General features: G+C 35.8%; 1 protein-coding gene across 5 annotated transcripts in view; it reads right to left on the bottom strand.

Annotated features, from left to right (window-relative positions):
* Rasal2 (RAS protein activator like 2) overlaps positions 1-17,828 on the bottom strand; it is a 293,856-nt gene that overhangs the window by 84,561 nt on the left and 191,467 nt on the right. For all 5 annotated transcript variants that reach the window (XM_038348684.2, XM_038348685.2, XM_038348686.2 and 2 more), the window contains one exon: positions 17,069-17,175. In XM_038348684.2, the coding sequence (XP_038204612.1) occupies positions 17,069-17,175 (107 nt within the window). The remainder of the gene's footprint in view (positions 1-17,068; positions 17,176-17,828) is intronic.

Genomic DNA, 17,828 nt, shown 5'->3' with positions numbered 1-17,828 from the left:
TTAACGAGGTTAGCTTGAGCACTGACCAATGTACATCTACCTGAGACAAAGACCATTTCCAAGAGCAACATTCCTTTCACGCTCCTCTACATCAGAGCTCTTCCTCTCCCCCTCTGCTCCTAGGAATCACCAATCTGATTGGTGATGACAGTCTTTTCTTTTTTCTACAATGTCATGTAAATAGTATCATGCAGTAAGAAGTCCTTCACTTAGCATAACATTTCTGAGATCTACCCATATTATTACATATATCATGCAGTAAGAAGTCCTTCACTTAGCATGACATTTCTGAGATCTACCCATATTGTTACATATATCAGTTTTTTTGCCTTTTTATTTCACTGCATTATAGTGCCAAAATCTACTTACTCATTTGCCAGCTGACTGGTGTGCTAATGCTGTCTCCATTTGGGGCTATTAAGAATGAAACTCTCATGAACACTTGCTAAGGAGTCTTCATGTACCAGATTGAGTTCTGTTTAAATAATGGAGTGTTTTCTCCTCCCTCAGATATATTAGATATCTAGATTTTCAGAAAAATTGGAAAAAATAGTACAGAGAAATTTCCTTTAGCCAGTTTCCCTCTTAGATAAGCATAATTATGAAAAATAAGAAACTAATATAGGTATCATATGAACCTAGCTATGATCAAAATTTCACTAGTTTCCCTACTGTATTAGTTTTCTGTAACATACTGCCACAAATGTATAATTTTGAAAACTAGTAAATTTTAACATTTAAGATATATTAACCTAAATTAGACACTAGAATTTTTACCAGTGTTTCAACTGTATTAATTGTTCTCATTAAACATATTGCCACAAAGATGGTAGCTTTAACAGTACAAACTCATTCTATAGTTCTGTAGGCCAGAAGTGTAAAGCAGAGCTCTCTTGACTGAAACCGAGGTGTCTGAAAGCTTTAAGAGAGAGAATCACGTTTTTGCCTTTTCCACCTTGTAAAGGACACCCATATTTTTTTACTTTATAGTCCTCTATTTTCCTGAAACAGTAATGTTAATAACCCTGTGATTCTGCTGTTTTATTCATTCTCTCTCTCTCTCTCTCTCTCTCTCTCTCTCTCTCTCTCTCTCTCTCTCTCTCTCTCTCTGTGTGTGTGTGTGTGTGTGTGTGTGTGTGTGTGTGTGTGTGTGGTGGGGGTGCATATGCCTTTCCCTGTGCAGCAGTCAGGGAAGTGTTCTCCCCTCTGTCATCCCTCACCTTAGTTCTTTGAAGGTGGGCTCTTCTTTCACCTGGAGCTTACAGTTTTTTGACTAGACTGATAACCTGCTCCCTTCTCCTCCCTCTCAAGCTCTGGATCATTTCCAGTTTTTATGTGGGTGCTGGGATTCAAACAGGTTCTCATGCTTGGACAGCAACCACTGAGCCAGCTCTTCAACCCCAATATTTTCAGCTTTTAAGACTTCAAGTAATTAGATTGGACACCAATAATCTAAAGATTCCCAATTTAAGGTTCTTAATCTTAACTATATAAAAGTCCCCTCTATCCTGTAAAACTAGATATTTATCTCTTGTAGTATGTACTACTGAAATGAAATGACCCAAACTCCCTGAGTGTTTCTGGGTAAGAGTAAAGCACTCGTAAATACTGGCAGGATAGTTCTTTATGGTAAGCATTCTTTCACAACTAGTGTTTTTTGTGAATAAGCAAAGCTGCTCATAAATAGCAGCTAATAGACTCTTCCCTTTTACCCAATTGCCTTGACCAGGGAGGGAGATGTCTGTGTAGCAGCCCCTTTCTGGCAGCTAGCTGTATTGTCATAATGCAACCCAGCTGCTTTGACCATTTGATCAAGTGTGGCTATAAAGGGAACTGAACTCTCAGCTGTTGTTGGCTGAGGCCACAACTTCTGCTTCAGGGTTCTTGCTCTAATCGTAATGGTTCCAGCCTACAGCAGAGCTAGAAAATGTCACTTCATATGTGACAAACGTTTGCAACCCTCCAGATAACCTACAATAGGGAGTCATGCCCCTAGCTGCTCTGGACCTTGTAATAGTAGTCCTTAAGACAGGAGGGACCTCCCTTAGTGATTCAGTAAAAAGATCGTACCTCCCAGAAATAAGGCTGTATTTATGTGAGCTTGTAAGTAGGCACTTATATGAAACTTACTTCTGATTGGTGGAGCTGCAAGACAAAGCATGATTAGTGGAATTAAAATCTAAGCATAGGCATTCCTATTCCCCTTTTTAGCTATGTAACTAGGGTACGTTTCAGGGTGTGTGTGTGTGTGTGTGTGTGTGTGTGTGTGTGTGTGTGTGTGTGTGTGTGTGTGTGTGGTGTGAGTCTGGAAGGTTTTACTCCTACCAACAAATAACTCTTCCTCATGTTGCAATATTAGACCACAATAAAGCTTTCTTTTAAACTGTCTTTTACCTACTTGTTGTCTTTATAACCAGTAAAGCAGGTTCAGCTGGTTGCACAAAAAGCAAGAACCCAGGGTTTCTAGCCCAAGCAGTGATAGTGAGGAAGCTGAGAGTTCCAGAGTTACTGAGAGGTAAGGGTCCAGTTCAGTAAAAGGCAGTACTTTACCACCTACAGAAGCCTGGAACTGAAGGAGGGGGCTGACTAGTTCTCTGAGTACCAGAGGGTAGGCTGTGCAAGAAGCTAAGATGGCTGGTGGAAGGATTAAGACAAAAGGTGGCAGAGACACTGAGACTACAGAGTTGGGAAGAGCAGAAGGTGGAAAGTAAAGGTGAATGCAAGCCCAGTTGTTAGAGAGCTCCTGAGCTATCAATGCTTAAGGAACCAGGATTCCTCGGACTAACTGCTAAGGAGCTATAATGTTAGCTGCTCTGTATTGGGACCCTAAGGTTAGGGCAATAAACTCTGAGCACGCACAGCAATTAAGTCTGCAGCTTCAAAATCTTGGAGTCATATGACTGTTTTTCTTTAGAGGAAGCTGATCTTATGAGCTGGGAATCTGCATCATCAATTCTAAGGGAGCTGTTGCTTGTCTAAATAAGTAAATGAACACTTAGTCAACTTTGAGACAATGTATTTTGAGGGTAGCATATAGTAGTTTATTCTTTTGTAAGTATTTATGCTATTTCCAGTGTTCTAAAATTATAAACATTGCTGTAATAAATAATTTTGTATATATTTATTTTCATGTTGGTGTCTTATCTTCAAGGGTGGATTGGCAGACTGGATCAAAAAGTATTTAGAGAATATGCTATTTGTCATTTTCAAAAAGGGCTGTTCCAACTTTGTTTTCCACATCTACTGATGAAGCTGTTGACTTAATTGTTTCTGTCAATCAGCAAGGAGGTTAGTATTTCCAGGTTTAAATTTCTCTGAATGTGAATCTGAACAGTGTTTCAGATATTCAGAATAATTTTCAGAATTTTCTTCCTCCCTCCTTTTTTCCTTCCTTACTCCCTTCTTTTCTTTTGTTTTTTCATTGATTTTTTTTTTATTGAGCTCTACATTTTTCTCTGCTCCCCTCCCTGCCTCTCCTTCTCTTCAAGAGAGACAGCTCAGCAGTTAAGAGTGTGAACTGTTCTTGCAGACAACTTGGGTTCGGGTCTCAGCACCTATGCCTAGCAATTCCCAACTGCCTCTAACTCCAGCTCCAAGCAGATCCAATGCCCTTTTCTGGCCTCCATATGCAACTTCACTCATAACCACAGACTCTGTCAAACACACACATACATACACACACGTACGTGCACGCGCACACCTTTTTTTCAGAAATGACTTGTTCTTATCTTCTCTCAAATCCTCCAATTTTTAAATTTCTGGTGCTCTGATCATTTGTTTTCTGACTTTCAATAGTTTTAAAATATGTAACTATTTCTCATTTTATTAGCTGTTTTTGTCTCCGTTTATTAGTTTTCTTTATTGTAGTGTTTTATGCTATGTGAATAAAGATATTTTATAAAAATATGTGTTTTCGCCGGGCGGTGGTGGCGCACGCCTTTAATCCCAGCACTCGGGAGGCAGAGGCAGGCAGATCTCTGAGTTCGAGGCCAGCCTGGTCTACAAGAGCTAGTTCCAGGACAGGCTCTAGAAACTACAGGGAAACCCTGTCTCGAAAAAAAAAAAGTGTTTTCATCATTTTTGCTTTGGAGGTGTATGTGCCCCATGGTATGCATGTGGGAGTCAAGGAACAACTTTGTGAAACTGGTTCTCTCTCTCTATCTTTGCATGACTTCTGGGGATGAAATTCGGGTCACCGAACTTGTCAGCTTCTAACATTTTGTGTGTGTGTGTGGTTATATTCACTGATTCTTTTTAACTGCCTCTGGCTTTTCAGTATCCATCATGCAAAACTTGCCCTGTGCTAAAGTTAAAGAATGCCCATCAAGTTTTCTTTTAGTAACTACAAAGCCTGTTTCTATTATCTTCCTATATATAGATTTCTAGTCTACTTGGAGGCATTGTCAGATGGTATATACATATTTAAATGTTTTCCCAATAGTCCCATAGTTGTCCTGACTGATAAATACCAACCACTTTTTTCTTTGACAAAATCATTCTTGATTTGTATAATAGAACCAGATCTCTCTCTGATTATTCAAGACCTTTGTTTACATTGTTATTTCCTTTGTTTTGAGCTATAATTAATTCTGCTGCTGTGTTAATTTATATCCTCTACTGAATTGCAATACTGGAAGGCAAATAAGATCAAGCAAATTAAAGTCATCTTTATATTTATGCAATTTTTAAGAAACAGTGAAATATTTCATAGCTGTAGAGTAGAATGCTAATAATAATTAAAATGAATTAAGAGAAATTCAATTCATTAAAACAATGCAAAACCTGCTGTTTAAGAGGAGAGAGAGGTTCAGTATTTGGACTATTCTTTTAGTAGATTACCTCGGTTCCTCATGAATGAACAGTGACTAAGCTGACCTCAAGTTCTGAAAATGAATATTAAGCGAAATAGCTTTAAGGTCTATCATAGTGAGAAATGGTGTATCAAACTAAGAGAGAACACTGTCCTAAAGTGAGGTCTATTAGCCTATTAGTCCACTGGACAGTCTCCCAGACTGTTATCATGGAAGTCCCAAAAAGCATTAGATAATACAATATGAAAGGCATTTTTCATTGTCAAGGGAGAGGGACTAGATGAATTTAACTGAAAGTTTCTGCCTCTTATTTCTAGGGCTCTGAGAATAACAGTATCACAGATGGAGAGAGTCTGGAGACTATTAGTTATTAAAAAAACAAAATTCTTAGTGCCTCGAGTGAAATGCAATGTTTCTAAAAATCACGACTCTGGGTAATGGGAGCCATACGGATGACACCGGCAATACAATTAGTCCTCACTAATGTCATCGGGCTATCTTCTCTCTTCTTTGGTTTATTTTTTGTACAGAATAATGAAGGACAGAAAAGAGAAGTGGAAAAACATAATGTAGAAAAGATTTTATTAGGCATATTACTTTTAGAAGGTATTTATTAATTGTATTGTTTCTAATGTTATAACCATCATTCTATTATGAGTTAAAGTACTAAAATATTAACAGCCTCCACATATCTTAAAATGATATACTTTATTATTATATAAGACAGAAATAAATCATCGTGTCTGTTTCCCACAGCTTCACCTATGAACTCTTGCCTTCTTTAAACTTTTGTGGCAAGCACTTTTACCCAGGAGGCATCTTGTTAGCTCCTAGTAACATTTTTTGTAAAGCCAGATATACTGGTTCTTTTAACAAGTTTTGGTACTGGCTAAAACTTTGCAACTTTTTTTTTTAAAGCAGTTAGATGGCCTCTTTCTATTGTCTTCCTATATTTAGGTCTCTCATCCACTTGAAGATTACTGTTTTGTGTTGTGTGAAATTGGCTGTTTTATCAGTACTAAGTTGGATAGTGTTTCCAGATTTACATTTCTCTGAATATGATTGTGTTTGAAAGATATTTCATACATTCATTCAGGATATATACATTACACACACACACACACACAGAGAGAGAGAGAGAGAGAGAGAGAGAGAGAGAGAGAGAGAGAGAGAGAGAGAGAGAGAGAGAGAGAGAGAGAGAGAGAGAGAGAGAGAGAACAGCTTGTTTTTAGGAATGGGAAGATGGCTGATGCAGGGTAACTGCCACAAGTTGAGGGTTGCTGGGGCTACACACAGAGTTATAGGCCACTCTGAATTACAGTGTGAGACCCTGTCTCAAAAAACAAATCAACCAAAACACAAAAACAATAAAAGATGTAAGATGAGGTCAATCAATTTGTTCTTTGTCAAAGACATTAAGATAATACAGTATAACATACAGTTTTTTCTCCCTGCCCCTCCCCCCTTAGACAGTCTCTCTACATAGCCCTGTAGTTGTCCTAGAGCTCACTATGTAGAACAGGCTGTCCTAGAACTCACTGAGATCTACTTGCCTCTGTTTCTGGAGTGCTGGAATTAAAGGTATATGCTTTTATTAAAAGTTCTTTATTAAAGCTTTGTTTTTAAAAAAAAGATTTATTTATTATGTATACAACATTCTGCCTCCATGCATGCCCACATGCCAGAAGAGGGCACCAGATCTCATTACAGATGGTTGTGAGTCACTATGTGGTTGCTGGGACTTGAACTCAGGACCTCTGGAAGAGCAGCCAGTGCTCTTAACCTCTGAGCCATCTCTCTAGCCCTTTATTAAAACTTTTTACATTCATTTATTTGTGTAAATGTGTGTGTTGGTATGTACATCACAGTACATATGTGGAGATCAGAGGATAACTTATGGGAGTTGGTTATCTCCTTTTACCATGTGGGTTCCAAGAATCAAACTGAGGTCTCTAGGCTTGGTGGCAAGTGCCTCTACCAACTAAGCCATCTTGCAGGATCAAAATACAGTTATCATTCTTTTGTCTAATCTATAAACAAAACCTTGAATGCCAACAATGTTTAATTCTTGCATTGGTAACCTATCAGAATCAAGCAGAATGACCCTAGCCTCTTAGATCATATGTTAAGAAGAGTTCTGAGTTTTTTTTTTTTTTTAACTGCAACCACCTAACTTTATTGGAAAAGTGCTTCTGAGTAAGAATGATCCCACGGACTGCATAAAATGTAGGTAAACAGGACAGATCATCAGGGTTTGATCTGTTGTTACTATTGTCTTTTCCTTGTCTGATTTTTAAAGAGCTGAACAAGCACTACATTCCCACATAGCCAACTATACTGTGAATGAGGGGCAAACTGATAGGAAAAATAATCCCTATGAGTCATTCCTTCTGCCATTATGTCCAGAGGACTTGCACAGAAAGAACTTTTTTCCTATTTAATATATTTCACCCTTGTAAATTGTTTCATTTATCAGATCAACTGAAGAATCTTGAAAAACCAAGGGTACACAATGCTGATTAATTCAGAACTACCAGATGATGGTAGCTACTACAGCATAAAAAAGTAACAATACCCTTGTAATTTGCATAGCTTGGACAATAATGCATAGCATCCATTTAAGTGAGCTTTTGGAAACATAGTGGGAAAAAGAACAGTCTGGAGTGGGTTGAACATAGTTTAGTGGAGTGCTTACCTAGCATTTGTGAGAACTTGGGTTCAATCCTCAGTAGTACAAAACAAATTTAAAAATCCCTTTTTCTAAAAAAAGCAGTCTGATGTTGAAATTATAAGGTGAATAAGAAGGACTTTAGAAAGGCTAGTAGAAAAAGAGGCTCCTAAATTGTGTTGACTATAAAAATGAATATAGTTGAGTGTGTACTTTAATGTTTACGTAATAAAATTTAATACTCATAAGTATATCTGAGGAACATTTGATAGCAAAAGAGTAAGATGAAGACTCAAAACATTCATCATTTTATTTCTGCACTGTGTAAGCCAACTAAAATGCAAACAATTTGGTCATTTGGTCACGACTTGAGCTGCTTGAAGGTCTTCAAAAGTGAGTCAAGTAATAATCAAAAATTTCAAGATTATAGGGTTGGGGAGATGGCTCAATTGGCAAAGTGCTTTTCATGAGCTTGATTCCTAGTAACTATATAAAAAGCCTGGTTTGTCCACAAATGTCCATAATCTCAACACTATAAAGGTATGGAAAGGAGGATCACTGGGTGTTCATGGCTAGCAACCCTGTCTGAATCAGCAAGCTTCAGGCCAATGAGAGACCATATCTCAAAAGATAAGGTGTGGGCTGGTGAGATGGCTCAGTGGGTAAAGGTGCTTGCTGCCACATCTGATGACACGAGAAGTAACAATCAGGTTTAAATTAAGCAAGCAACCTGTATAGACGGTGCTCTGGCAGCAGTGGGAAGGCTAAAGTGATGAGAAGGACCTGGAGGCTAGAGGGGTGAGCTAACAATCTACTGCACTACACAGGATGGACTGTACAATTAGTGAATCTCAGTATAAAAGCGGGGGCAACAGTTCAAAGTTCAGGAAAAGAATGACACTGCATAAAACATGAATTTGATCCTGGGTTGAGGAGAAGACCGATTCCCAAAAGTTATTTTCTGACCTCCACACGAGTGCCATAGCAATGTAAGCAAATGTATATAAACAAACACACACACACACACACTTTAAAAATGTAACAAAAAGGGGCTGGAGAGATGGCTCAGAGGTTAAGAGCATTGCCTGCTCTTCCAAAGGTCCTGAGTTCGATTCCCAGCAACCACACGGTGGCTCACAACCATCTGTAATGGGGTCTGGTGCCCTCTTCTGGCCTGCAGGCATACAGACAGACAAAATATTGTATACATAATAAATAAATAAATAAGTATTTTTTAAAAATGTAATAAAAAATAAAGATTAGGTGGTGGTGTGGAGATGGCTCAATGGTTAAAACATCTGCCATTCAAACAAGATGACAGGAAGGAGATCGGATCCCCAAAATCACATAAATGCCAGGTGGACATGATACCCCTTCCATAATTTCAGTCAAAGAAGATGGTTTCTCTGGATCTAGCTGTCTAACAGGAACTAGCTCTATCAGCCAGCTCTGGGTTTCACTAAGAGACCCTACTTAAAAGAATAAAATGGAGTGATAAGAAGATTTGCAATATTAATCTTGGGCCTCTACATGCATGATCACAAAATATGTACACCGCACAGGCGCTTGTCTACATACATGTCACACACCACATAAACACATGTGAAAATGACAGAAAAAATAGGCTAAGATGGAGAACCACTGAGAAAGATACCTTGTGTCCTCTGGCCTTTGCATGAAAATGCACATATGTGCACATGCATCACCCCCACGTTCATATACAAGAACACAGTACACACATACAAAAAAGGGGATAGAGGGTTTCAATGCTGCAATCACAAAGCATTCGACTCTAGGCATGGGCTTTCTGAGTGCAGCACTTAGGTACTGCACTGTTTTCCTCTTCGTGAAGCTGACTGTAACACCAGTTCAAGGAAGGAATAAGAAACAATGATAACTGACGGCAGTTAATGGCAGTCAGGCTGAAAAGAGATGAATGGATGTGAAAGGATGCAGAGAAGACCTGATGACTTACTCTGTAAGATATAAATAATTCTTAAGACAAAGATATGCTGAGGATAGGTAAAACTTTAAAAAATAATCTACATATAAAATATTGCCACAATCTACTATTTATTTATTCTGTGAGGCCAGAAGATAGCACTGGCTACTGCAGAACTGTATCTAAAGCCACCATGTCAGTGCTAAGAACTGAACTTGGATCCTCTATAAGAGCACTAAGAGCTCTTAATTGCTAAGCCATCTCTACAGTCCCTACTTTAGTTTTAATATAATGTTATGGTTCCTACTCCCACATCCAAAAAAATAATATGGTACTATTTTCTCTACAGAAGGAAAAATTATCATAGTTTGCATAAAATGTATTATTTAAAGAATCAATAGCAACTATTAAAGAATTTGTAGACAATAAACAACTAATATATAACAATGTACTTCAATATATTTTCTTTGCCTTTTAAGTATATAAATAAATATATACTTTATTTAAATAAATATACTTTATTAAATCTATTATATTAAAAATATTATTGTTTCACTTTATAACCACATTACAAATATTAATAAGACTTTATATCTTTACTGTCTCATAGGACTATATTTAATTTTACAACTCCTTTATTATTATAATTCATATGCAATAAAATTACTTTTTAAAGTATATAAGTCAAGTTTTTTTTGTATGTATTCAAAAAGGTCAAGCGAGTGTAGTAGTAGCTCATGCCTGTAATCCTAAAACTTGAGAGGTCTCAAAAACTAAAAAGAGAGCAAGCTTTATACAACCATCACTACAGCCTAGTTCTAGAACTCCTTCACTTCTATGATTCTTTTCATACACACAGTAATAAAACATAAAACATATGGATTTCTGTTTTGGCTTCTGTAGCCTTTTGGGGGGGATTCACCAATGTGGTAGCATGTATCATTATTGATTTCTTCTTATGAGTAATAATGTGTTATTATATGGATTGACCATAGTTTTTATATCTGTTCTTCAGAGGATAGTTAGGCTGTGGCTACTTTGTAGCTATTATAAATAATGATGTTATAAACATTTTTATGCATTTTGTAAAGGCATGTTTTCCACTGGTTATATCCACAGAAGTAGAATTGTAGACCAAATGGAAACCCAGAATTTACCTTTGTAAGAACTATCAAGCTATTTTTTAATGGCTGCATCACTTACATTCCCATAAGCAATACATGAGAGTTTCAGCTTCTTCACATCTTCAATAATAATTACTACTGTCTCCCTGTTTTAATTATACCTATCCTACAAGCAGTAATGCATCATTTTGATGTGAGCCTCCCTAAGAGCTGATACTGAGCATCTTTCTTTTCAGGTACCAAAGCACCACTGCTTACCTTCTCTAGAAAACCCTCATTAAGGAGTTTTGTTTGATTGATTTTTAACTAGCTATCCAATAGTCTAATGGAAACTACTATGATATTTTAGATCTTAGAATGAAATTCCTTTAAAATTAGTAGATGCTTAATACAAAATATACAAAACATTAAACAATTCAGAAGAATGGAAGTAGCACTGGTTGTAGAATTAAAGAGTTCTATGCTAGCAGATATCTCAGGATATTCTCTAGCAGCAGTGCTTGCAAAGTTTAGGAAAAGGGACAAAAACACTCTTTGCACAATTAGCAAAACACCTAGGAAAATCATAACATTGAAACATTTTCTTTCCACATCACTAGCTTCTGAACTCCTATATTGGAGGGAAATATTTGATGTCCGTTGTACATATTTAATATGCTTGGTGGCAAATGCCATCCTTAAATGGGCGTGAATTTGAAACATTTATCTTTAATTATAAAGCGAAAGTTGTACCTCTCTCCCCCACTGAAGGCAAGGAGAAATATCTTTTCTTGGAACAAGGGGGATATTATCTAAAGAATGTGCTATATATGGGTGACTGCATTATCCTCTTGAACAAGCCTTTTCTCCTGGGTGGGATAAACTGGACTCTTTAGTACTTAGTTCTGCTACAAGTCTATTTGATTCTTTCAAGTTAGACTCTTGATAACAATTCCTGCCAAGTCTGTTCCCTTCTCCAGGTATCTACCAATCTCTATTCTTAAATACTATTCTTCAAAGGATTACATCTAACTTTATTCTTTTGTCCTGCACACCAAGATGCTAAATTTCAGATTTTCTAGGCTATGTACCATTGAATTATATCTACTCTGACCCCAAACTGACTTAAAGGAGTAGTTGGTACTTGTGATGTTTTACCACAAAATTATTTTCTGATATCTGTTTAGCATGTTATAATTACTTCCGGCAATAATGTATTTATATATGCTTATATTTATTCATATACATAGGAACACAAATATACTCTTTATTAAAAGATGTATTATTGTAGGGTGATTCTATTACAGATTTAACTCTGTATGTATGGCCAGTGAAAAGAAAGAGAAAAGATGGATATGAGTCTGTAAGCACCAGGAGAAATGGCTATAATTGTCTTCCTGGAATATAAGAGCAAAGTGGGTATAAAATTTGAAATTTTTCAGTTTTGAAGTTTTTCAGCTTATATGCAATAAAATCAATGCCATTATTTTACTCCTAAGGGAGACTCTTATGCTGGCCAGTATGTCACTGTAAATAGTTTGTCAGACTGGTAGTCTAAAATGACCATGACAAACACATTATATAAGTAATTAATGCACTGTCAAGCAATTTTCACATGAGTAACAGCAGGCCACAGAGGAAGTGCTGCTGATTAGTTTTGTATGTCAGACCTGAAGATACAAAAGAAAGCACCGATGTTTGTGGGTAAGATTGGCATAAATGTGTTCCTCATATTTTACCAATCATGAAGGCAAACAATCCTCAATTCCAGGTGCACTGTAGAAGCATTTGGGAATCTTTTAAAAAGCAAAAATATTTTCTCTCCCCAACTCCCCTTGCCCCCATCCCACCCCACCCCCAAGTTTCCAATTTTTGCCCGGCAATCTTGTCTACTTCCAATATCCAGGAGGATAACTATATGTTTTTCCTTGGGTTCACCTTCTTATTATCTTCTCAAGGATCACGAATTATAGGCTCGATGTCCTTTAATTATGGCTAGAAACCGATTAGAGTGAGTACATCCCATGTTCATCTTTTTGGGTCTGGGTTACCTCACTTAGAATAGTGTTTTCTATTTCCATCCATTTGCATGCAAAATTCAAGATGTCACTGTTTTTTATCGCTGAGTAGTATTCTAATATGTATATATTCCAGTGTCTTCAAAAAAGCATAAATAAATAAACAAATAAATAAATAAATTAAAAAAACAACAAACAAACCTACCACCACCAACAACAACAACAAGAACCCCACTGACTTATTCTATAAGTGTCGGTCTTTTTTTATGAAAGGTAAATTTTATGGTTAGTTAGAATTGAAAACCACTGGTTTGAACAATGAACATTTCCCAGTCTTTCTTAAGTGTGCAAGAAAGTGTTTAATTTGGAAAAGTACTTATACAGACCATATAGAAGACATCAGGTACAACAGAAACCAATACTAGCTGATCCTGACAGCATGATACTTAAGAAAGGGGTTACCATCTATCTGGTGTTTAAAAAGCTTTAAGGTTTATTTATTTTATGTGTATGAGTGTTTTGTCTGCATATATGTTTGTGGAACACATATATGCACAGGCCAGTAGACAGCATCAAATCCCCTGGAACCAGACTTACAGAGGTTGGCTATGAGCCCCAGTGTGGGTGCTGGGAACTGAGCCTGGGTTCTCTGAAAGAGCTCAACTGCTGGCCATCTCTCCAGCCCCAATATCTTTTTATACAGGATTTAACATAGTCTTCACTTTATTTTCCAGAGGATTTATTTAACCATACAAGGTATGATCATTTGATTAAATATCTCTTATATTAACATATTTACTTGACTAGAAGTGGTCAAGTGTCACAGTAACAAGAGGATAAGGAAGGTTATACAGAAATATCTGGCGACTGCCTTAATTCAACTATGCTTTCTGGGTGTCTTGGCATAATTTTTAGTGTCTGGATTTTTTCAGAGCTAAACTCAAAGCTAATACAAATGGTGCAGCTGCGATTGCATTGTGTTATAGACAAGGCCAACTCAGATCATTGTGCTATGGAAATGAGAACACTAAGCTGAACGAACGCATGGCCCAGAAAACAAGCAGCTCTCTCTAGTCAAAGCCAAGTGGATGGTATCATCTAAGCAGAAGTCATACACAAATCCTAACTATCATTAGTTACTTTATGAATAGGATATAAAGAAGCCTGTTCTAAAAACATAATTTCTACTATATATGAAACAACTATTTACAGCTCTAAGACATGTTTGTTTTCCTTTTTGAATTAAATTTAAGATAACTTATTTTAGTCAGTTGTTCCTCATTTCTGCGATAAAATCACTTAAATATCATTTGAGGAATATAAAACATACAAAGGATGTTTTATATAGAGAAAAGCACAAATATGCTTTTTTAAAAATATTATGCCACGACATAAATATATCCTAGAAAAAATGATCTTTTTCAAGATACAAAATCTATTCAAATGATTATAATTGTTTGAAGAATCGGACAAAACTCACAACTACCAAAAACATTGTGAGCTTATACACACGCCTATTTAAAGGACTCAAAAGAAATATTTCAAGAAACAAATTACTAAATAAAAATTCTAACTAGTTTCAATTTTTAATATAAATATATACAGAATGTACTTTAGACATATATCCCAACTGTTAATTAAAAATTCTCTTAATTAAGAAAAAACCCTATTTTGCACAGGCACACTAATTTCAAATAATCTTATAGCAAAAGTTTATTACTTTAATTTACTAGAGACATCAGTCTTACCAAGAGATTACATGTGAGAAAAACTCATTTTATTTGGACCCTTGTATAATTGATATGTATCTTATCCACTAAAGAAGTATTGATCAGATGTTTGCTATGTATAAGGTACTGTATGGAGCAACTGGGGTAGTTACAAAGATAATCAGAATAGGAATTTACTGTTAAATGAGAAACAGAGATGACAAACTAAAAGAGGAAAATGAGGAGTGAATATGATCAAAATACATTATATACATGATAATTTTGTCAAACAATAAATAAAAATGTGTTATTTATGTAGCATGAAACAGACCTTTCTAGACAATAAGTTTTATAAAGATCACCTATTTTGAAGATGTAAATTATTCTCTAATGATATATAATATACCCAGTTATACTTCAAAAAAATAAGAAAACAAATATAATTTCATATTTTTAATGGTCTGCGATTATCAGAATATCAGTGTCAACTTCTATATACTACATTACTCTGAAATATGATGGGTCCAAGGCTACTAGAACATATTAGCTATTTGTCTTTTTCTTTTAGGGGAGCTGATAAAAAAAAAACTGAGTTCTGTTCTGATGGTTAATTTTAGAAAAATATATATGTGAGGGCTTTGAGTGGTTAATTCTCCTAGAAATAAGTGGCTTTGTGACTGTAATTTTAAAATTAAGAAGTCTTCTTTCCCTCATTATTTCTATGTTTATAAAACGAATACATGGTTTCTACGTAGTGCTTGGTCTTAAGCACTTCTCTTCCATAGTTTTGAAACTTCTATTTACAAATGGTTAGTTTTATTAAGATAACACAAATCAGTTGTGATTTATTATTCAAATAAGCAAAAATTACTGTTCTTAATTAATTAAACTTTAAAAAGTATGAACACAAGTTTCACACATAATTTAAAGATATTTCTCATTGTTACCATAATGTAGAGAGCTATTCTCATTTGGGGACTTTAAGAAAAGGAAATTCATTCCAGATAGACAATGTAAAAATCTTAGATTGGAACTCAGTACAGTCATCTGTATCAATGAATTCTCTGTACATGGGTAGTTTTAAGTATAATTAATTGATATATAATATAGTCATCTACACCTTGAAAAAATAGCAAAACGAAAGAATATCTCATTTTTTTCTTAATAATTCAGGATCACTGTTATCACAGTGAACTGCTGTGTAATACACCTTGAAGTATGATGATGTCCTTCAGAAGTACTGTGTTAGGGTGTCTATTGCTGTGATAAAACACGATAACCAAAAGAAACTTGGATAGTAAAGGGTTTATTAAATCATAGTCATCACAGAGGGAAATAAAAACAGGAGCCTGAAGGCAGGAGCTGATGCAGAGTTCATGGAGGGGTGCTGTGTACTGGCTATCTCAATTTGTTTTCTTATACACCCTAGGACCACCAGCCCAGGCATGACACCACCCATAATGGGCTGGGCTCTCAACATCAATCAATAATCAAGACGATACTCCACCAACTTGCCTAAAAGTCAATCTTATGGAGGCATTTTCTAAATTAAGATTTCCTCTTCCCAGATATGTTAAGTTGAAAAACAAAACAAACAACCCAGCACAACTACTAATGCAAGTTAAGCTATATTGGTTTCTGCTTTGTTAAAAAAAAAAAAAGAAGAGTGAAAGAAACATGCTTTTATTTCATTCATAAAAAGTAAAGCATATGTACCTGTCTCTATAGAATTGAGAAATTTACAAAGACTTTACATCCGATGCTATTAAAGAGTTGCCACATCATGATTACAAGATTAATGAAGCACTTACTTGCAGCCTATAGAAGCCTGTAAAGCTCTGAAAGGTTCTTACAGAAACAGTTACCCACAAACTCTACCCACCCTTAATGTAAAAGACGTCAAGTATATTGTTCTTCAGAGTTAACAGAAATAAAATGTCTACTTGTGTTGACTAACACATCAATCATACATCTAAAAAAGGTTCTACTTAAAAGCATCTCAACCTGACAGTATTGAAATAAGAACCTATTAGTTTGGCTACAGTAAGAGGGAAAAGTTTTTTGCCCCAAATAGAAAAGTTTATTTCTATCTTATACTCATCATTGTACTTAGAATAATGACCAATCTGTTGAAGCAATTCTCTTTAAATATGCCTTTTACGACACTGCAGGCCTTCATATGTTTACAAAACAGGTCCATTTCTTACCCAGTACTCAAAGAGAAGAGATGACTCAATAACTGAGTAGGTTATGGCCATGCAAGTCCAATGACCTGAGTTCAATTCCTAGAATCCATATAGAAGTAGAAGAGAACAGACTCCACAAAGCTGTCCTCTGACCTCCACATGTGCATTATAGTGAATGCATGCACACACACACGCATGCACGCACACAGATAATAAATTTTAAAATAATAAAGTAAAAAAATGAGTTTTGCAATGAGACCAAAACGCTGCACCTAGTAGCCAGCTATATGCTCCACTATAATCTTCCCATGTCAATATGCTTTTGGCAAACGTTTATATTTGTTATAATATTAATATATTTTAGCTAATAACTAGATTAAAGGACACCTGTAAAGATTTGCACTCTATAATTCAGAAAAATTCAGATTTAAAGTACTTAGGTTTTTTTAAAAAATAGTCCACAAGCAAAAGTAATATTCCTTGAAATCTAATAGACCTCATACTGGACATGATTCACAGTTAATAGAAATATATACTTTTATCTTCAGTATTGTAATGTAATTCTTAAGGAACAAAATGTTTGGCTTTAACTCTAAGACAAAAGCTATATATAGTGGAAAGCAACACTTACTGGTACTTTGAAAGGGGAGGTATTTGCAGTGTCCATGGAGCTGGGTTTCTCTGATGTGCTGGTCCCTGAGATGCTCCTTCTGCGGGGGGACCTTTCTGCTGGCACCTCTGGAAAAGTGGAGGAAAGAGAAACATCATGAAGTATCCAAAATTTCAGACTTTCCCTAAACTATAAAATTGGTTTGTTTTTTTTTCACACAAAAGAGCTGTTTTTTGTTAAAGGTCTATTACATTTTAATCTCAATATGCTTTAGGTATCTTTGTGATGTTTAACCTATGGAGACAAAGAAACTTGGTCAGGGTTAAACTATTCTAAGAAACAACTTGTGTTTTCATCTGTGCATGTATAAGAAGTAATTTTTCCAAGCTATAATATGTTTAAGGTTTTCAGGTTCACGTAATAATTATATCTTGTACCATATGGCTCTACTTCTCTATCAGTCATTTAGAAGTTAAGTGAGTCAGAAATTTCTCATATTTTTGTGAACCAGAAATACTAGTGTTGTGCATAATTTGACATGCTTACAAAAAGGTCAAAGTTCGTTCTGTACAGATGATTCACCAGACTGTAGCAAAAGCTATGAGAAGACTGAAAGGTGCTGCAGGATAAAAGAATATACATGCCTATGCAGATATAAAAATAGAGCCGCTTCTCCTTGTTCTGGCTATATGACCTTACTCACATCTTCCTCTGAAATCACAGATCTGTTCAAATGACCTAACAAGATTAGGATTCTGCAAATGATGTGATCTCTAATTAA

The sequence above is a fragment of the Arvicola amphibius genome, chromosome 12 (assembly GCF_903992535.2).
Source record: "Arvicola amphibius chromosome 12, mArvAmp1.2, whole genome shotgun sequence".
NCBI lineage: Eukaryota > Metazoa > Chordata > Mammalia > Rodentia > Cricetidae > Arvicola > Arvicola amphibius.
This window is presented reverse-complemented; position numbering and strand designations above follow the sequence as displayed.